Raw genomic sequence first — 22620 nt, 5'->3', positions numbered from 1 at the left:
ATAGCACAGGGTTGGGATTGACTTGTTACTAATTAGTGCCTCAGGATAGCTCACCCCATGGTGCTAGGGAATCTAGAGGGATGATATTCATGCATCCTCAAGAGTGGATTTCCTTTGGAGCTTTGGCAAGTCACTTAAGATATGATCCAACTGTACAGTTTGCTTATCAGGAGATGGGGAATGTGCTTCGAGACTCTCACAGAAGCTACAAAAGTACAGTGTTTCTAATGATAAACATGTATTTTGGGAGGTATTCAATGCTCCATTGTATAAGAATGCAAAACTTGCTTTTAAACGAGGTATTTAAATTGGTAGTACTTGCAGCATTATGCCTTTACGGTTACCCTTAAGTAAAATTGTCTTAAGACTGGGAGGGATCTGCCTTAAGCTTCAGCAGCTGATGTGAAAGCTGAGCAGGGTCCTTGGCTCTGCCACTTGGGGCACTGGCCCATTTAGCTAGCCAGATGGAGCTTCTGACCAGATGGAGCTTGTTGGGAGGTGAGCAGCTTTAGAGCCACTCACCACTGCTGGCCTAATCGGCTGAAGAGCTGAACTGGGGCTGGACCTGAGGCTATTGCTCAGCAGGCTGGATTCCCCCCACCCCCAGTGGGGAGGAGAGGGTGTGCAACTGCTCTACCTGCTCAAGACATAGGGTGGGGCAGAGGAAAGTGGGGAGGAGGGGAGAGAGCTGAGGCTTTTGCTTAGTACATGAATCTGTTCTTGCACATGCAGTTGCTGTTCAGAACCTAAGCAGCAGCACTAGAAGGAGGCAGGCTGAGTTTCCCATGTCATGAATCCAGTGTTGTATTAGATCATGCCCACTTCACCTCTCCCTTATTGCATATGCTAACTAGTGTCCCAGAATTCCAGAAGTAGTGGGGGAAGATAGATGTGAATTATCTGGCTCTAGGGCTGAATTGTTTCTTTGGTATCCAACTACCGACTATTGGTAGTCATACTGACCTTATTCCTTTCTGGAAGTGCAGAGTGTCTTCAGATTAGAGGCTCCTTTCATTTCAGTTAGTTTGGTGCAAAATTCAAGTTTTCTACAATCTAAGGTGGACGGAAAAACTTTCACAAATTTTAAAGGCCATGTGTTCCTAGTCGAATTTAACAAAATATCTTCCTTGTTTGCGATACTAACATGGCTCTATGAACCTGGAAATCAGTCTTTTGTTTAAATGACTCTTCTTTAAAGTAAGATTGAAAAAAATATGATTATCACTGTTTAGTTTTTGCAAGCTTCTCTTAATACTGTATTAACATAAGATATATTGTAAACATTTTCCTTTGTTGAATGCCCTATTAGCCTACATAATACTGAAAGTTGGTGTTAACTAAATTATTTTTAACTATTGTCTTGCATATATTAAGCTTCAGTTAACTGTGGCATTGTACTGAATTAATAATAAAGTTGACCCATGAAGGGGATGGGAGCTGCTGCTCCTCCCTACCCCCCTGTTTTTTATTGACTGAAAGAGGCCTAAAACTTGGAAAGCTTACTTTTAACATTAGAACATGAGGCTTTGTCTATTGTGGTCTTCTATAAAAGACTGATCATATGACATCACAGGGGGTTAGACTAGATGATCTCCTGAAGTATCTCCTGATATTCTATGAATCTATGAGAAGGAAAATGGACTCTTAGCCTCTCTAAATCTTTTTTTGAGCTCCACAATGAGTCTTCAGCAGGATTCTTTCTGGTGGTGCTCAACACCCTTGCTGCCTTATCTAAGGGTATGTCTACACTAGTACTTACTGTGGTATAGCTTACATTATGTCATCCTAAGTGATGGTATAGACAATGCTGTATTGGGGGGGAGAGCTTCTCCCACTGACGTAGTTACTGCCACTCACGTGGCTGGAGTAGTTAAGTCTGCTTAGAGTGGTTACATTAGACCAATGGCTCTCAACCTTTCCAGACTACTGTACCCCTTTAGGAGTCTAATTTGTCTTGCATACCCCCAGGTGTCACCTCACTTAAACTACTTGCTTACAGAATAAGACAAAAATACAAAAGTCACAGTACACTGTTACTGGAAAAATTGCTTGCTCTCTCATTTTTACAGTGTAATTCTAATTTACTTCAATTGGAATATAAATATTGTACTTGCATTCAATATAATATATAAAGCAGTATAAACAAGTCATTGTTTGAAATTTTAGTTGGTACTGACTTTGCTAGTGCTTTCTCTGTAGCCTATTATAAAGCTAGACAAATATCTAGATGAGTTGATGTACCTCCCTGGAAGACCTCAGCATGCTTCCAGGAGGATACATACCGCTGCAGCTCTGCTGCTCTAAACTCTCTCTAGTATAGATGTAGCTGAAGAGTGCTGGGGTTCTCAGACTCTTGTACTGGTGACCCCTTTCACACAGCAAGCCTATGAGTGTGACCCCTCCATACATTAAATTTTTTTTATAATTTTAACACCATTATAAATGCTGGAGGAAAAGTGAGGCTTGTGGTGGAGGCTGACAGCTCACGACTCCCCCATGTAATAATAATGAGAGGTCCTGATCCCCAGTTTGAGAACCCCTGCCTTAGAACTACAGTAAATCTTCCAGTAAAATGAGGGAAGATCAGATTTTATTTAATCTTTCTAAGATGAGCAAGCAGACTTGTGATCTGAAATGTTTTCAAACCTTGTACATCATGAACAAAGTGCTTTTATAAACAGATTTTCCAGACATTCAAGCAAGTACAGCCTTTGTCCTCAGGATTTTAGTCTTTTGCATGTCAGTTGTAAGGATTCCTCTTCATCTTCTATGTTGGTTGTTGCCAGGATGATTGGCTTATCCTTAACACGTGTGCAAAGGTACTGCAGCAGAATTGAGTAAATTAAGATTTAGAATAGTAAACTTCAAAATTATGACTTAGAAGTACCACAATTAACAGCTTTTAGTCTGCACTAATTCATGTGCACATCAGAAAGCAGAAATATACTTGCAGCTAGATAAAACAGGTGTTATTTCAACTCCCCATTAAAGATGGATAATTTACCTCAAGTAGGCTAACTCTCCTGGTAACCTGTGTTTACAGCACATAGCCTTGAGGAGCGCTTGCTATTACAGACACATGCGTGGAGTGCTACGTCCTGCCTACATAGCAAGATGGCCTCATATCCTTAGATTGCAATTTCTGGGCTGTCTGCATTGCAAAGAAATGCTCTGAGACTCAGCACCAAGCCTGAATCAATTGACTTGGGCTCACAGGGCTCAGACTGTGGGGCTAAAAATAGCCCTGTAGACCTTCAGGATCAGGCTGGAGTGTGGGCTGTGAAACCCACTGAGGGGGAAGGGTCTCAGAGCCTGGGCTTCAGCCTAAAACTAAATGTCTACATGGCTGTCTTTTTAGCCCTGCAACCAAAGCTCCCTGAGTCGGTTGGCCCCAGGCTCTAAGACACAGTGTCATGGGGTTTACTTTGCTGTGTAGACATACCCTGAGACGCAACAGAAATGGCAGTCTAAGACAATGCAAAGGATGTGGAGAGGAACAAAATAGTTAATATAAATTGCTTATTCCTAATTTCCCCTGTATCTAGCCACTGTTAATTCAGTAATTTTGTTGTGCGTATTTCAGAAGTGCATCTAGTGATTTGATGCCTCATTATAGGGAGGGTATTCAGTGTGTTGGGGTAGCGTCAGTGTGTAGATAACTATGTCAGAAGAGGACCAATTTTGAGGATGTAATGGTGGGAGCTTCCTTGGCTTTTGGTACGCTTACCTGAGCTCCTTGATTTTTGTATGACACTGCTCTGTGTCCCCGGAGTAGCCTCTTTCCGTCATGGCCCTGGAGACTTTAGCGTACATATTAGTGTTTCTTTTTTTTTTCTTTGGGAACATAGTTCTGCCATAACAGATTAGTCTCCCCAGCATGCAATGAGATCCAGTACCTCCTGTTCAGACCATGCTAGAGTTCGTCTGCGAATCCGGGACTGCGTGGTCTCTTTTGATGGTGGACTGTATGGTTGCCTGTGATGGACTCTGCTGATGGTCACCAAACAGGAAATTCAAAAGTTACCTGGGCTTTTACTGCCAACCTGGCTAGTGCATCAGAGTTGAGAGTGTTGTCCAGAGGTGTCACAAGAGAGCATTCTGGGATAGCTCCCGGAGGCCAATAACGTCGAATTGCGGCCACGGTACCTGTAACCCGGAACTGCAATCTTGATTTTAGTGCTACTCCACTTTGCGAGGTGGAATACAGAAATCTGATTAAAGAGCCCTTTAAATCGAAAAATGGTTTGGTTGTGTGGATGGAATCAGTTTTATTTCAAAGTAACTTGGCTAATTCCGAAATAACCGCGTACAGTAGACCAGGTCTTGGAGGCAAACAAGAGTATGTAAGATAATGAATTGAAGGTAGGTTGTTTGCAGGCTGTCTTATAACACAAGAGCAAGGGAATATTCAGTGCCTTGAAAGGTAGGATACATTGGTTTAAATCAAAGCAATTAAAATTGGTGGTTTTATCATGATTTAAATCAGCAAGCAGAAAACCTTGATGTAAATCATTCATTTCAGTCTTATTTTGCATGTGTATTTTTTTCCCCGTAAAGAGAGGTTGATTCTCACCGAGTAACCAAAAAGGTATTGATTTGCAACTAAATACAGCCTTTATGCTAAACTTGGTGCTTCTTTTGGGTAACCAGGACAATGCATTCATTCATCTAGTATATAGCTTTCGTTTACTTTTATTCAGACTCTTAACCTTTTTAGAATTTATTTGTTAAATGGTGAATGATGGATTTTTATTGTAGTTTGTGTTACTATCTAGTTGGATAGAAATTCTCAAATACATGAGAACACTTTAAAACTCTTATTAAATAAAACTATCTTAAAGGTGCCATAAACTTCTAATTCATCAGGGCTATGGTTTGCATAGCTAGCTAACTGATGGAACAAAGGAAATTGTTTCTGGTGGTCCCGTTCAAGATTTTAGAACGTGTAGATCTTATCCTCACACCTAATTTTTATGCATATGTTTGGAAGAGGAAAACAAGATTTCCTGTCTCTTTTTAAGCTCCCTATTGATTTCTTAACTTTGAATGAACTAGTCATTGAATTGAAGTAGTTGAATAAACTGAAGAGATTCTCTTGGTAACTGCAATAGAATGTGTAGCTGTCAAAACAGCTGCTTTAATACTTCCACAAGCTCTGGTTCCTGGTGCTTAGCCTATAACTCCCAGCAATTCTGTGGTTTGACTTCAGCAGCAAACATGTATTGCTCAATATTTTAAATGATTAGTCTAGTAAATTTAGGCTTTAACATCTTCATATATACCTTTCTTATACAGAGCTCTGTGTACAAGCCAAAGTTTGAAGAGGGGGGTGGGTTCTTCTCAAATCTATTTTCCTCAATGAAGTCAGTGGAGCTAGTCAATGAGACATGTGTAACTAAGATTGTAATTTATATTTTAAGTGTTGGGAAATTGATCCTGGGGAATATTTCCAAGGATCAAACAGTGTTCAAAAATTATAACTTAACCAAAAGAAAATGCATGTTCAGTGAAAGCAACAGTTCTGTATCCCTGTAAACTCACATTTTTTTTCTTTTCAAAATTTGAGATGTGAAGCTTTCATATTGAAGCATGAAATCAAACAAATATGGTTGATAGCTCACATGGGAGAAATCTCGATTTAAGTAAAATCTGTTTTCCCCCTAATATAAAGGAAGTGGGTGTGCATGCAAGCACTGGTTGGGGATGTAGATTATCTTAAAACCTCTGATTTAGTGGACTGATTTTTAGGTTTGGGAGCCAGGAGGAAATACTGAAGTCCCACAGCTCTGTGAAGTAAACATTACAGGTGAGGGAATTGAGGCTTGACAGTTAAGTGGTTTTTTGAAATTCAAACAGCAAGTCCCTGCTGGAAACGCAGTTAGAGCCTGTAGCTTCTGACTTTCCAGTCCCATGATTTATTCACAAGACTGCTGTCCTTAGGAAAGTCACAGCACTTGTTTGTCTCCCCCCAACCCCCACTATGAAGTTGGTTCTGAATTTATATGGATTATCCAAAATTACTAAACAATAGAAATTACAGAAATTAAGAATTCTTTACAGTAGTTAAAGCAGACACACAATAGTCAAATGGCATCAGGCAGGGTGACTTCTAAGTAAGGCATGTATTTCAGTGTCCTTTCCAGTCTTGCAGCTATATAAACCCGCAGACATCCTGTTGACTTCTTTCTGAACTGATAGCAAATATGAGATGAAAGACCGTATGATGCAAAAATAAATCTAATTACTTCTGTTGCAAACACCAATGGACAAAAGCTTGGATTAAATACAAATAAAGTTCTTGGTATTTGTACTGAATTTTGGAAGACTTCATTGCCAATGTTTACACACTTCAAATAGCTTGCAGAAAACCAGTACTATGCCTCCCTGTTAAATGTCAGTTTAAAACAAAACAAAAAAGTAACTTCAAATTGACAGCATCTCATGTGCAAACAAAATTTGGTAGCCATTTTAAATATTCTGGTATGGCAGCAAATGGCTAGCTAAAAAGTTGGTAGAAGACTTCTTCTAAGCAACAATGATCGAGTGACATGTCCAAGTCATGAATTAAGTAAGTCACGTTTTACTGCAAGCTGGACAAAATGTGCACCATGGTATATATATCTTTGTCAAATTTATCAAAATTTGAAGTGAACAAATGAATTGGGTTTGCATAATCTGCTCAGTTTGGAGGATTATCCTGTACTATGTCCCCTTAGTAGCATCTAGATGAGTCACTCTTTTTTTAAAAATTCTATTGTATTGAACAGCTAACTGTAAAATGAGTGGATTAACTTTTTTTAATGTTAACTTAAGCAGTATCATAAGCGGGAAAACTATAGATCTGATGCAAAAATTTGTTTTCTGGACTAGTCACAGACAAGTTCTTATAGAACAAGACATTTTTCTGTTTAAAGCCCTTGCTTTTTTTTAAACTGAGCACAGATGTGTAGTGTGTATTGTGACTTGTAGAACTTTCACAGTACAGTATAGGTACATGGTGTGCGTTTGGAGTGAGAGGATGGATGGCTTGCTACCGCTTGCGTATTGGAAAAAGGGAGAACTTGTCCCTAACTGGAATCTAGTCTGTGAAGCTAACATAGAAGGTTAATGTCTTCTAGTTAAAAAACAAACACTTCAATTGTTGGACTAGGCATTCTAGAACTTTCCCAAGTTCTGCTGCCTTTGGGGGTAAAGAGTCTTACCCAAGGCATCTGCCCCACTAAAAACTAGGTGTTAATATATCATTCTTTCTTTCCCTAGATTGGATAGGGAAGTTAACTTACTGGACACAAAGTGCTGTTTCGGAGAACATGTCATCCATATTGCCATTCACTCCACCAGTTGTGAAGAGACTGCTGGGGTGGAAGAAATCAGCTGGTGGTTCTGGAGGGGCTGGTGGTGGTGAGCAGAACGGTCAGGAGGAAAAATGGTGTGAGAAGGCAGTGAAAAGCTTGGTCAAGAAGCTCAAGAAAACAGGACAACTAGATGAGCTTGAGAAAGCAATCACCACTCAGAACTGCAATACAAAATGTGTTACAATACCAAGGTAAGTGCTGTCTGGTTTGAAATTATTTCAAACTATTTAACGAGTGACTGATCAGACACCTATTTTAAAATCATCCGTACTGAACATTAACTGTGTAAGTAACATGCTTCAAAATATTTAACTTTTTTCTTTGAAAACTAGTAGCTTAACATGGTCTAGCAGTTCTTATTTTAACCTTTACAGTTGAACGATGTTCTTCATAAAGTCTCTAAATCTTCAGTAGGACAAATATTTTAAGACATGCCAATTAAAATTACTATCTTGATCCCCACTTATGCAGAATGGTTCTGTGAGCTGTTAGTTTTTAGCATTTTCTTGGATTCTTTCAGTTAACAGCCCTGGAAGGGCCTACAGAACCTGCATTTCTTCTAGTGTAAAATTGACTGTTTTTCCTTGGTCAACACTTCAGTCAGCTAATTGTGTGTAAAGGTCATCTTTAGGTGTGTGGTAAACTCATGTCAGTTGTAGAATCTGCAGCACCCACACCCCCTCTTGGATGGGAAATCTGAGGCATTTTTGCTGTGAGAACAACTTACTGTGTACTTCTTCTTTGTTACCAGTTAACGAAGTTAATTCCTGTTAACTTCGAGTACATCTCTTCTGCTTTATATTGATATATAAATGAATTACTTGCATTTCTTCCTTTTTGACTTTCTCAACTTTATTCATAGCAACTCCTGTGTGAAAGGATCATACTTCGTTGTAGATCTTAGTCTGGCCTACTGTAGATCCATATCGTGCATAATACCATACCGCTGAGGCATGTGCATTATTTTCATTAAACTCTTTTCGGAAAGTAAATATGGGAGCAGTTCTTGAGTGCCTTGTTTTTCTTCTGAAAAACTTACTACAGGATCTTACAAAATGGGAACTCTCTCGGCACATAGGAGCTGCTTAAGCAAGAGTGTTGCTCCTGTTTTTGAGAGGTTGAATTCTGTTTGTTTAGGACGTGGGCTGGGATATAAACTTAAAACTGCATACAGACCTTAATGCACAGTAGAACTTTTACTGTTAATGGATGGCTTTCAAACCTCAAGGGCAGATTATAGCCATTATGTCGTAATAGCTTTAACATCCCTTGTTGCATATGGCATAGCCTTTTGGGAAAAGATGTTCACTTTTTAGTGCTACTCTTACTTTTGCCCCCATTCTTCTTTCTTCCTTGCAGCAACTCACTTCTGTGGACTTCATTCCCATCCCCTTCCTCATGCAATCTAGTCTAATGAAATTAAATATATATTGCAGACATGTGTTCTCTATTGGCTTTAGTAGCCTGGGGTAGAATTCACACTTTTTGGAGCAATTAGGTTAGTTTTTTAGGATATCTGTTTGCAAATTGGCAATCAGTTAACATTTGGGAAATTCTGCTACCACAAAGCTTAGGATATAAATATTGTTTTTTAAATGAAAGCTCAGATTCTTTTAAAATCTGATTGTGCCATATGGGACTATATTGATAAAAGGTTGGATTCGACTTTTGGCGAAATTGTTAATCTTTGACACTTCTCTGGTAAACTTCTAGAAGGCCTAACACTTAAAACATAAACTAAGTTGTCCAAACCTCTTGAACTAGCTTACATTTTCTAGCATTGGCTTTGTATACTTGCATGTAAGAGGAGTATTTTAAGTAGCATGTCAATTTATCACTGCGTTCCATAGGCTGTGTTTGCACCCCCATTCAGATAACTTCTCATGTTTGTGCAGACTGTTGGGGCAGAGTAGTTGAAATTAATCAGGGCTTAATGAAATACCATGGTAACACTGGGTACAAAATATATAGGAATGGCAAAATAAGTTATGCTGGTGGGGCAGTGGCACTCTGCTTTCTTTTAGATAATAAATGAATCAAATGGTGCCATAGAATCTCTCTAGCCAGAAATTACATGCATAAATGCATATAGCAGTAGGAATATGCTCGTGACCACCTGACCAGGATGGTGATTGTGAAATGCGCCGGGAGATTAGAGGCACTACAAAAAATAGAACACCCAATGTGGGATTTCAACTATCCCCATATTGACTTGGTAAATATCACCTCAGGACAGGATGCAGGGAACAATTCTAGACACCATTAATGACTGCTTCTTGGCACAGCTAGTCCTGGAACCCAAAGGGAGAGGCAATATTTTGATTTAGTCCTAAGTGGAGCATGGGGTCTGGCACAAGAGGTGGAGATAGCTGAACCATTCAGTAAAAGCAACCATATTGTAATTAAATGTAATATCCTTGGAGGGGAAGAAACCAAAGAAACCCACCACAGAATCATTTAGCTTCAAAAAGGGGGACTACCAAAAAACAAGGATTCTAGTTAAATAGAAATTGTCAAGTGAAATGTCTGCAAACTGCATGGAAACATCTTAAGAATACTGTAATAGAGGTTCAAACTACATGTATACACCATTTAAAAAAAAAAAAAAGCACAAGAGGACTGAAAAAACCACTACAGCTAAATAGAGTAAAAGTGTTCCTTTGAAAACTGGAAGTTAAATCCTAATGTGGAAAACAGAAAGGAGCACAAACTCTGGCTCTTGAAGTCTGAAAGTATAATTAGGGAGGCAAAAAAAAATTTATTTTTTGCTAGTTGCTCTTCACATTCTAACAGCAAATTTTTTTTTAAGTACATCTGAAGTGGGAAGACTGTTGACCAGTCAGTGGGGCCACCAGACAACTGAGGTGCTAAAAGAAAAGGAGGACTTGTGGCACCTTAGACTAACCAATTTATTTGAGCATAAGCTTTACTGAGCTACAGCTCACTGTAATGAAGTGAGCTGTAGCTCATGAAAGCTTATGCTCAAATTGGTTAGACTCTAAGGTGCCACAAGTACTCCTTTTTTCTTTTTACGGATACAGACTAACATGGCTGCTACTCTGAAACTTCTAAATTAACTCTTAGCACTCAAGAAAGAGATCCTGGAATCATATTGGATAGTTGTTTGAGAACATCTGCTCAAAGTGCAGCATCCGTCAAAAAAGCTATGTCCCTGTCTAAATCTACAGTATGCCTACATCTTGAATACTGCATGCAGTTGTGGTTGCCCCCTCTCAAAAAAGATACTAGAATTGGAAATGGTGCAGAGAAGGGCAACAAAAATGAGGGGTACAGAAGAGCTTCTGTATGAGGAGAAAGTGAAAAGACTGGAACTAATCATCTTGGAAAAGAGACAACTAAGGGGGAGTATGATGGGGTCTATAAAACTTTGAATGGTGTGGAGAAAGTGGATAGGGAAGTGTTGGCCTCATCACATAATGCAAGAACTAGGGTTACCCAATGAGATTAATATAAAGAAGTACTTCACACAACACAGTCAACCTGTGGAACTTGTTGCCAGGGGATGTTGTGAAAGCTGAAACTATAACTAGTTTCAAAAAAGAATTAGAGTTCATGGCAGGTTGGTCAGTCAGTGGCTTAACCAGGATTGTAAGGGATGCAATCCCATGCTCTGGGTGTCCCTAAGTCTCTGACTGCGAGAAGCTGGGACTGGATGATGGGATGGATCAGTTGATGATTGCCCTCTTCTGTTCATGTCCTCTGATGCGTCTGGCACTGGCCAGTGCCAGAAAAGAGGGTACTGGGCTAGCTGGATCGTTGGTCTGACCCAATATGTTCCTATGTTCTTAATCTTTTGTTCCCTTAAGCAGTCGTCATATCAAATTGAAGTGCAATTTCTGTATTACTGATACCTGGTGTATTCAGAATGTTCCAAGTCTGTTCTTCAGCATCCTGCCTCTGTGCCTCCTTGTTGCCCTAGCACATCAACTCAGAACTCGCTGGGAAACAGCATCCATGCACTCAACATCTTTGCTTGTCTGACTGTAAAAATAAATTAAGACTGATGCAAACAGCTGCTTGGTCCCTTCTGACTACCTTAGGAGTAAGAATCTGGAACCCAGAGAGATGTTTCAGTCTTCTCTATTACTGTTTAGTTTTCTAAACCCAAGTTCTGTGAAGTACATGTGGCCCCTTTGCTTCTGGGGCTAGAAGATTGCAGGCTTACAGGCACTGAGGGTGCCCCACTCCCCAGAAATGTATTCCTTACTGGAAATACCTCTAGTCACCCAACCTACTAAATGTGGTCATCTTAGAGTACCAGAACACTGCAGTTGCTGAGATGTCTGAATCAAAAAAACTAGAAGATTATACTAATTCTTCTGAATAAGAATTTGTGTATTCGCAAAAAGAAAAGGAGCACTTGTGGCACCTTAGAGACTAACCAATGTATTTGAGCATAAGCTTTCGTGATCATATAAATTGGTTAGTCTCTAAGGTGCCACAAGTGCTCCTTTTCTTTTTGCAAATACAGACTAACACGGCTGCTACTCTGAAACCTGTCTTCCAAAAATTGACATTCTGAATTCAGCTGTTCTGTCTTCTGTGATCTCTACCACTACAATGTTACAGTTCTTCACTGCAGTGAATGGTAACAACCTCCTCTGCAGAATTTGAATTAGAAATCTGGATCTTCAACTTTAAACTGGGGAATAGGATGACTACCTCTTTACACACTGATCTGTAATGTGGAGGAAAAGCTGGATGATTGTGAGGAGGATGTCCGCTTGAGTGATATATGCTGAAGGTCTCATGTGGTCAGTACTAAAATATCTTTGGAATTTCTAAACATTATAGATGTTTCCTTATGCAAAACATGTTGTAACCAACACAGGGGAATTCTTTATTAGGCCTTGTCTTAGCAGATAAATAGTAACTGATCAGAGTTAAAAATAAACAGAATCTATCTTAAGCACAAGTGAATAGGACTCGATCACATATATAATGTGCAAGTAGAATAAAGTTCAGGCCACTAATATGTTTACTTTGTGAAACTGGGTGTACTAAAACACCAACCTGAGAACAATTGAGCCAGATCAGTTGGGAGGAAGAACTTATTCAGAAAATGCAAATAATTGGGAATTGCTTAACACCTACCTCAATGCCCCACAAGCCACAGTTGAGGAGGAAGGAGGTGGCCATACTGGTTAAACTGACCAGGGTTAGAGGGGAAGTGAAGGCAGCTTTTGGGAGTGTGTGCTGGAGGGATGAGTGAAAGGTATGTAACAAATGTAAGAGAGGGGAAGTAATGAATATAAATCAGAAATTGGGAATTAATGAAGATTGATGAGGGAAGCCAAGGGCCCCAAGGAGAAATCTGACCACTGATCCATTGCAGTGCTTGCACAGCCTCTGCTTTCCACAGGCACAGGAGAGACAATATCTCCTGTCTACTCCAGATGCCTTTGGTTTGGCGCATGTAGTTGGCATCATTAGTTGGGCAGTTGCTCACAACCGAGAGCTGCTAGCTGTGTTTGCCAAGCTGGATAATCGGGAAAAGGCATTTCAGAAATGCCTTCATTTCAAGCTGGGCTTTAAAGGGGAGAGGTACCTTCTGGTGTCCAGGACCTCTGAGTAGTGGAGTTTACAATTGTCAGTTAGGCGTGATACAGCTACTGGAGGGCTCTTAGGTTTGACATCAGTAACACACTGTACTCCGTTTCTGTGTTGACCTCAGTACATCAGCCATGGCTCAATGCTGTTTTGGGGAGGTGGTCTTACTGTGTGTGTAATGGGATGTTCACGCTGGTGGGAGACATTTTGAGTACAGAAACGTGCACAACTAGGTCAACACAAGGTGGCTTACATCAGCCTAACTTTGTAGTGTAGATCAGGCTGAGTTTAAATAACTTAAATTTTTAAGTAGCATCACAAGACTGCATACTCTTCTCAAATCTTAATGGCTCCTGGAACCAATTTTAATTCTTACATCTGGTTTGTCAAGGCGGCTATATTCTAAATAAACTTACTGTATATACTCTATCGTAAGCTGGTTAGTTTATAAGCTGACTCCTTCTCTCCCCCCCCCCCCCCATGGATAATGGAAAATTTTTATGACCAATTCATAAGACGACCCTATAATTCAGGGGTCGGCAAACTTTGGCTCCTGGGCCACCAGGATAAGCTGCTGGCGGGCCGAGATGGTTTGTTTACCTTGAGTGTCCACAGGAATGGAGGGTAAACCTAAGTAAACAGTGTCCCGGTGCACCAGCTGCTTAACTTGATGGGCTGGGACAGCAACTGGTAGAGTCTTGGGGGGGGGGGGGGGGGGGAGGAGGGAGAGAGAGCTGGGGATCAGGGGAGTAACCTCTGTGACCACCTCCCACATGACCCCACACTCTCTCCCCTTCTCACCTTATCTGGGGAGGGCCAGGGGAGGATGTCTCTGGTCTGGTTGGAGCTGCTCTGGCAGGCCAGACCAGGCAGTGCAGCTGCAGCGTGGTCCAGCAGGCTAGGCCAGGCGGCATGACTGCAATCTGCTTTGGTGGGCAGGGCTGCAGCTGCTTCAGAGGCTGGAGGGAGAGACTCTGGCCCCACCTCTTCCATTCTGGCTGTGCTGCCTCTCCTTGCTCCCTCTGTTGGGGGAAGGGGCTGTGTCCCACATCTCCCTCTCTATACCCATTCATAAGCTGACCCCCTTCTCTGATGCTTCCCTTTTTTACTAAAAATTGGCTTATGAACGAGCATATACAGTACTTCATATGAGTTTTATAATATACAATGTTCAATGAAAAGCTGTTTGTGTAATTTAAAATAAGTTATATCATACAGTATAAGAATTGTTCTGAGAAAGCAGAAACACATGGAATGCATGTTGGGATTGCACAGCAGGGATGCTTAGCCCTTCCTAAGTGGGTCAGTAATCTAGAGCAGAGGCTAAGTAAGTGCAGAGTTCCTTGTGATGCTAGCAACCTAGTAATTTGTGGTTAGCTGGCTGAATATTCCAAACAAATCAGTGGGATTTTAATCCCTTTCCTCTTTAAGAAAACAGTGGGTATTACAGGTGGCAACATTTGATTTTTTTTTTTTTTTTTTTTGTTTTCTAAAATCCATAAACATGTTCTGCTTTCAGGAATTTAGTTTAAAACTACCAAGTCCAGGCATATTTGTAAACCGATGTCAAACAGCACAGTGTAGTACTAACAGTATTAACTGTACAAAGGAATTCCAAAAGATGAATTTTATTTGGAATCCTTGTGAAGAAGCAGTTTCTTCCTGGTATTCAGAAAGGCTTTTTAAGTGACATGGGTAATTTTGAAACCAGTGTCATAATAACATAAGAATGGCTATAGTGGGTCAAACCCAAGGTCCGTCTAGCCCAGTATCCTGTCTTCAGACAGTGGCCAGTGCTAGGTGCCCCAGAAGGAATGAACAGAACAGGGTAACCATCAAGTGATCCATCCCCCTGTTGTTCATTTCCCAGGTTCTGGCAAACAGAAGTTAGTGACACCATTCCTGCCCATCCTGGCTAATAGCCATTGATGGACCTAGCCTCCATGAATTTGTCTAGTTTGTTTTTGAACCCTGTTATGGTCTTGGCCTTCACAACATCCTCTGGCAAGAAGTTCCATAGGTGGACTGTGTGTTGTGGGAAGAAATATTTCCTTTTATTTGTTTTAAACCTGCTGTCTATTAACTTCATTTGGTGACCCCTAGTTCTTGTGGTGTTTACTACTTCTCATAACACTTTCTGTACCTCAGTCATGATTGAGGTCTATATCATATCTCCCCTTAGCAGTCTTTTCCAAGCTGAAAAGTCCCAGTCTTATTAACCTCTCCCCATACGCTGACCAAAACTGAATCCCTTGTATAAGCGTTAGCTATAACTGAAATCAAACCTTTAACTAACCAAAGCATAATACATGGTGAACAGTCAAATAGCTGCTTCCCCTATCTAAACTCAGTATAGACTCAGTTGGCACTATGCTGCAACTTCAGTGACCGGTCACAACAATAGAGGAATGGTCAAATCTGAAATATTAGCATTCAAAGCATAGGATTGCCCCTAGGGTACTGTCTGGTTGTCAAAACTATTTGACAGAGTAAATGTTCTTGAGATGTAGAACAAGCAGGAATATTTCTGGTTTCAAGGATTTATTTTATAAAACTGAGCTGTCTATGCACCAGCAGAATTCATAGCACCAACATCAAAGTGCTTGATTAAAGCAAGCTGGTGTTTCTCAGATGGAGAGTCTCCATCTAATCAGAACTCTTTCAAGAGTAGAAATCTACAATGGGACTTCAAAGGATGCCATCAAACCAGCATTGCTTGGTATCTGTTCCACTGCAGGCTCAAGGAGCCTGAATAAAAGGAGGAGGTGGTGGTGGTGTACTTAGGGTCTACTCAGGGTAGCCTTTATTGTGCTCGGGGATTCTACTTTTTGGTTTCTAAACTTGTTTTCCCTGCCTATTCAGTACTACATGACTTTCTAGAGGCAGTGGAGAAGCACTATCATAGTAGGTTCCATGGCTTTGAGATTACACAGGATTCTAAGGGAGTGTCAGCTGGTCTGGTACAAACTTAAAAGTAAACCTCCTTTACTTAAGGATTTCCCAGTAAGTAGCAAAGGTAGCCATAGCAGACAAATTGAAGTAGGTTTTATAGAGTACTAGAGATCCATTAGAATCAGGAAGGCTTTGATCAAAGAAGGAAGGCTTTGATCAAATGTCTCAAGAAGTGGCACTAAAGAATAGTATTTTACAAGTAACCCTGTAAAAATGGCCACTGAGGCTCTTGTAGGACTTTGTTTACACAATCAAGCTGTTATAAATACTTTTAAGTCTCTTTTCAGGATCCTGGTCTGAATATAGAGTGTGGAGTGTGTGGGTTTTGTTGCTAATAGTCACAAGCTTTGTGTGAAGTAAATCTAGGCATCCAGAAGCTTCCCAGAACCACACTTGTCTTGAATCTCATTCTAAACATGTGCCCTTTTTCTTCCAGGCACAGATGTTGGTTCATTATGATAGCTGAACGTTGTAGATCAGAGATTAATGTTTCACCTCCTGTTCTCTGAAGTGTCCTCTTTATGCAAAATGTGGGGGTTTTTCGTGGAAGTTTAAGCCAGTGCATTTTTATTTTGTTGTGTTTCTAATATGCACTGTACAAGGGTTCATTAGCTAAGAACTGTAGAATCTGGCCTTGTTCTCAAGCATGTGAATGAATTCAGACAATGACTATCCAAAAATCTTAGAGTATGCAATAAGTTCTCAAGCACATGTATGCTGGTACTCTACAGCTGTAGTTCCCAGTGTCTCCCACACTGCAACGTTTATCCCCTTCCAAACTGGAACCCTTTGCCTTCTAGCTGTGATACATCCCTTCCTTCCCATATTGCCAATTGGCAGGGTTGGGGAGAGGAGGAAGGGGAGGCTGGTCACTCCCTTGACACCTGTAGCTGAGTCCCAGAGTGAGATCCTATGTCCTAGCCTATTCATGTGGAGAAGTGTCTGGAGCAAGCAGTGATGGTATTTGATAAAATCATAGCCTTACTGCTTTAGTCCATTTCAATGCAGGTGGTGGGGAAGCCCTAGTCAGGGAAAGGTCATGTCTCTGGTTGGAGAGTGAGACCAGAGGGGCAGGGATGAATACACACAGCTGATGAACAAGCCCCTCCTGGCCTCTGGGGGTGGGTGGAGAGATGCATGGCTCGCAAGTGAGCCCCTCTTGGTCTAGGGGGGGAATATACATGCAGCCGGTGAGCGAGCCCCCCTTGCACCGGGGTGGGGTGGGGAAGAGACGCATAGCTGGTGAGCAAGCCCACCCTGGAGGTGGAGATATACATGCGGTAGGAGGGAAAACCATCCTGGCTGGGGAGAAGAGGCTGGCACAGAACAAGTGCAGCTGGTGAATGAGCCCACCTTGGCCCTGGGGAGTGGGTTGGTAGGGAACATGCGCGGCTAAAGCATTATGCTCTGGATTGCAGCTTTACTCAAGTTCAGCGCATTTTTTTGTCCCCCATCCTAATCTCCTTCTACAGAGGGGCAGATGTGCCAAAAATAGAGGGGCGCTGCAACAACATGGGCCATGTAGCAATGCCCATAGCTGGGACCACAGGAGCTGATGCTGAAGGGATCATAGACTTTTTAAAAATTAACATTACTCTGAACATGCCAAAATTGCAGCCTTACTGATTAGTGAAATATTCATATGAGCAAGGGCAGAGTTGCATTTGGCAAGGAAGAATAGTCTTTTCAATTAAACAAGCAGTTTAGAACGACCATGTTAGAGCCACAAACTTTTGGTGTGGAAGAGGTACTTGTGGTTCTGAGTGCCAACTTATTCACATTATGGTGGAGAAGAATGCTTATAACACTTAGTTTTAGTGAAGTTCACAACTTTTACAGCCTTAAAGTGCCTCTTGTCACTTCTAGCACTCTCTTGTTCCATTCACTAGGAAGCTTTGTCAGCCAAGTGGTTACATGGCATGGGATCCTATAGGCTGGATTCTCGTCACGGGTGCTATTGTCATGTCAGTTTGGGTACCATGAGTGCAAATGAGTCTACAGAAAGTACCAAGGCTTGTAACTGGGGTAATAGTTTACCCCTTGTGTCTTGATGTTTCAGAATTTAGCATGACCAACAAAGTCAAAACTGTCTGTCCTGTCCCCCCCCACTCTGTCACCTGACAAATTCATGACATGATTGTAAATGTCTGAAGACAGCAATTTAGAAAAATTCAGGAGAGCCAGTGGCTCTCATTACAACCAGATGTTGCTACTAATATGCACCTTCTGCCCAATTTAAGATTTGTTGAATAGGAAAGTTTGACATATGAGGACTTTATGTATTGTCCACTGACGGGATGCATTTTTGGGAAGGAATCTTTGGAGCCTTCCAACAATCTGTTCTTGCAGCTAGACTAGACAGGTACATCATGGATGCTAGCTATGGTGTTTGGAGAACTTCACCATAAAGTGGACACAAACATTGGGTACCCAGTTGCAGCAAAGTGGCCAGTTCCATGGCAAAAATACTGAATTATATGTTGTGTGTGTGTAATGCCAAGTTCCATGGCTGCAGAATTGCATAATCCACAGGACCTTCATTGACATGAATAGAGCACTTAACACTTTTTTGGACCTACTGTTTCCGGCTTTTTTTCAGATTCCGGTGAGGCATCATTGCATTGGTTTACGATCAGCTGATCTGTAGCACTTTTTAGCAGTGAAGAGAGTTTCAAACAATCTTTTCCCTTTAAATTTTTGCATAAGAAAGGGAGCAGGGTGGTCACATCTCTTCTCTCCCACCCCACCTCCCTTGCAAACAACCTTTTCAATATTCTCTGGGGGCATCATTACACTGACTGAAAACATACTCCAAACTGCATTGTAGATTACATGTGGCTGGGTGACATCTGTGACCAAATGCACCCCTATATTCACACCCCACACACTATTGTAATATTTGTACAAAATATGCATTGTGCAGTGTCACTTGAAAATTTATAACTTCCTGGTCACTAATATGGTGAAATGTATGTAGCAACATGTGTAAAGTTTATGAACATAAACTGAAACTATGACTGATATGTGGTTACCAGACAAGTCTGGGGAGTGGATAAACCTGTTTCGCAAAAGACAGAGGACAAACGGAGACCTCTAGTCAAGTGTCATCAAAGTTGATAGGCAATCACCTGTCAAGTGGCCATTCTTTGGCAAAGGGGCGGGGGAGGGGGCAGTAACAGATCAGTCTACATTTTAGGGATCAGCATGGAACCTCTTTCACTAGAAGACTCCAACCTCACCGCAGGAATAAACTTTATCTAGGGGTAACCTTCAGGAAAATACATTTCAGAGGGTAACTGGACCATAAAGTGAGGGCAAACCACCCCCCCCCCCCCCCGTATTATCACTTTCACCTAAGAAGACAAAGGAAGGAGCCATTTGACTTTGGGGGAAAATCCTCAACTGAGAATTAGGTCAGTAAAGTTGCTGGGAACCTGTCGTAAGAATTTTACTTTGAACCAAGTTTAGTTTGTTAGTTACTAGAAGGCATCTTATCTTTATTTCTCTAGTAACCATTTCTGACTTTAATGCCTTGTACTTGCTTAAAGCCTTATACATGTACTCAACCTATCTTTTTAGTTAAATTTGTTTTATGCTTGAATCAAAACTAATCCAGTGTCTTTAAACTGCTACTTTAAATGGAGTTACACGCAGTTCAAACTGTTGTACATTGACTCTTCATAGGGCAACAGACGTAAAATATCTGAACAGTCCAGGATAGGGCTGCACAATGCAGAACACATTTTTGGGGTGGGGGGAGAGAAATTCAGAACTGGGAGTGTTAGGTTCACCCTGAAAGTGACAACCAAGGCTGGTGGAAGCCAGAGTGACTAGAGTGTGCTGGCAGGCTGCAGCTATACACAGACACTTGGAATGTGCACTGCCTGCTTGTTCGCTGTTTGAGCGGCCCCTGTTGAGAGCTACAGCAGCAAAGCTTTGAGAGGCACCCCAGGTTGCAGGGTAGATGGTGACACAACCCCTCTCTGGTCTGGATTGCACCCCAGCATGTGACATCCACTGTAAATGCTGAGTGGACATTTGGTAGGAACTCCGTGCAGTCTTCTATATCAGGTTTTGCCTTCTAATCTGCAGGAAGCTTAAATTCTGAATTTAAGTGACCATTATGGATCTGTTGGGGAGAAGATGCTTAGAAATAAGCCCAAGCATTTGCAGTTCTTCCTCTGAAAGGCTGTAAAGAAACTTGCATGCACCCTTGCATTTCAAAGCTATTTAAGGTTTTTGTTGTGTTTATGAAACTTCCTCTATCTCAAAACCGAGACTCTTAAACTAAAACTGCAGTAAAATTTTTGGTGTAGAGGAGTCTCAAGGGGTTGGTATGCTAATTCGGGAACTTACTGGCTGAACAAGAGCTTAAACAGGTTAAAATGAAGTGAAAATAGCCACATGGGGAAATAATTGGCGCAGCTGGCACTAAAATCCCCAAACTGTAATTTTTCAATGGCTTCCTGAAGTATGAGGATCCTTAAATTTCCCAATGCCCTTGTCACCTGAAACTGCTTTTAAAAAAGCTGCAAAATGGCACTGTTGCAACATTCCTTTGACAAAAAAACTATGTTTGGAGTATGCTGCCATTGCAAATGGGTCAAAACGTGTTGGCAGGGTAAAAAGCGTCTGGAATTGGGACGACAGTATAAGCTTTCATATGTATGTTGCTACGGCTAGCTTCATACTTCCACCTTTTGGTGTTTGTCACAACCCTAGCTGAGCTCTCCCTTCTGGACACTTACCAGGCTGCTGTGTTTGGTCCCAACACACTAGATCCATATGTTTTCTGCTTCCTGAGGTCTGAGCAGAATCCAGACATTTGCCCCCGCTTCTTAACCGCATGCACTACTCTGCAATTAGACACTCCTGCTTGGCCTGAGCAGCTGACTCTGGCTTATGGGGCTTGGCTAAAGGGCTGTTTAATTCTGGTGTAGTCATTTGGGCTTTGGCTGTAGCTTGGGCTCTAGGACCCTGTAAAGTGAGGGGAGGGTGGGGTCCTAGAGCCTGGACTCCAGCATGAGCTCGAATGTCTACAGTGCATTTAAACAGCCCCTTAGCCCAAGTCTCACAAGCCTGAGTCAGCTGGCGCTTGCCATCTAAGTCTAATTGTAATGTATACATATCCTCAAGGTGCAATTCCTTTTGTCTGGTCTTTTGTAGCACCCCTTTTTGAGCTGAGACCTGTCCCTCCCTAGTCTAGCTGCCTAGACCTTGTGACTGGCCTTGCTTCCATTTTGTAGACAACCCTCCATTGTGTCACTACCTGCTGGAATTTGTCTAAGGTGGAAGTGAAAAAACAGCCGAGAAGGCAGACCCACCTAACAATCGAAGTGGAGTTTGTAGTCTGCTACAGGTACAGTTAATAAGCAAAATCCATAAGTTGCACATAGTTCTCCAGTCCTCACACCCCTCTATTGCAGTCATTCCTAATATTCAACCAGCTTTCCCCATGGTACAGCTAAAAGTGGCCCTTGGTGTTCCCTTGCAGGAGGGGTAGATTTTATTCCAGCAGCCTCTGACAAGAGGTCCGAGATAGTGAAGATGAAGAACAGGAGGCATAAGTAGATACCACCAAATGTCAAAGTTCAAAACTGCATCTGGGATGCAGGATCCTAGGTGCTGACTTGAAGAAATTTACTCTGGCATCAATATCTGCAGTCTGCTCTGCCTTCCTCACTTGTGCTATTTTTTTGGTTCTAAACTTTTAGTGGCCACACAGGAGGGGGCAAGGATGTATTGGGTGCCCAAGGCTCAGAGTGGGAACACCTGACATTAAACTTAGTTTTTAAAAAAATCTAATCCGGATAGGCACAGACTTCATGAAAGGAATGCCATCTTTCTATCAATTACGTCTTGGTTTCCTGTCTTCTCTGCCAAGGTAACCAGTCACATTAACTGTAGTCCAAAGTTAGGTGTTTGATCTCCATTATGGTTACCTGATTCATTGGAATGTTAGTGCTTACACACAGGTGTGTAACAGAGTTCCTGCAGCAGGATATTAGTCTCTCATGCCATGTTCATTTATTTTCCTCAATCATTCACTATTGTAATTGCAGACTTTGAGTATGTATTTTCATTTCCTTATTTTTCTGTACACCTCTTGGTGTATTTGGCAAATACACCATCTGGACCACTTTATAATAGGGCTTTCAGCCTGATGAAACACAGCAGAGGGGGCTATGGATTGAGAAATTGGACTTCACAGTGCAGTAGTCAAACCATGCATCCTTAGATGGTGAGTTGTAAAAAATTGTACAGTTTTATAGGCAGACTCAAAAGCATTTTTATTGTAACAGCCTTTAGAATTAAAGTAATGCTGTCTGCCTAAAGGTATTCTTACCTTTTGGTTCTGTGCAAGGCTATGGCTGCAGTTAAGGTTCTAATCTTGTCTATTAGCTGGAACTGTTGAATCCCCTATAACAGGGACCATTACAGTTTAGGTTACAGCATCATGTAACATCACTGTTCAGGCAGTCCTTCAAAAAAGAAAATCTTTGTTAAATAATCAGGCTGAAGTCTGCCAATTTTAAGATCCTGCTATTCAAGAAGTTATGATTTAACCACAACATCTGCTGCAGTGTTCATAGATTTAAAGGCCAGATGGGCTAGTGTGGTCTTCTAATCCAGTGGTTCTCTACCTGTCCAGATGACTGTACCTCTTTCAGGAGTCTGATTTGTCTTGCATACCCCAGAGTTTCACCTCACTTTAAAAGCTCCTTGCTTACAAAATCTGACA

General features: G+C 41.4%; 1 protein-coding gene across 4 annotated transcripts in view; it reads left to right on the top strand.

Moving 5' to 3' along the window:
* Positions 1-22620, top strand: part of SMAD2 (SMAD family member 2) — a 66432-nt gene that overhangs the window by 6425 nt on the left and 37387 nt on the right. For all 4 annotated transcript variants that reach the window (XM_073343499.1, XM_073343498.1, XM_073343496.1 and 1 more), the window contains exon 2: positions 7261-7546. In XM_073343499.1, coding sequence (XP_073199600.1) covers positions 7311-7546 — 236 coding nt within the window. In that variant the 5' untranslated portion in view covers positions 7261-7310. The remainder of the gene's footprint in view (positions 1-7260; positions 7547-22620) is intronic.

Source organism: Lepidochelys kempii, chromosome 5 (assembly GCF_965140265.1).
Source record: "Lepidochelys kempii isolate rLepKem1 chromosome 5, rLepKem1.hap2, whole genome shotgun sequence".
NCBI classification, from domain to species: Eukaryota; Metazoa; Chordata; order Testudines; family Cheloniidae; genus Lepidochelys; species Lepidochelys kempii.
Note: the sequence above shows the minus strand (reverse complement) of the source record. Positions and strands in the feature narration are given on the sequence as shown.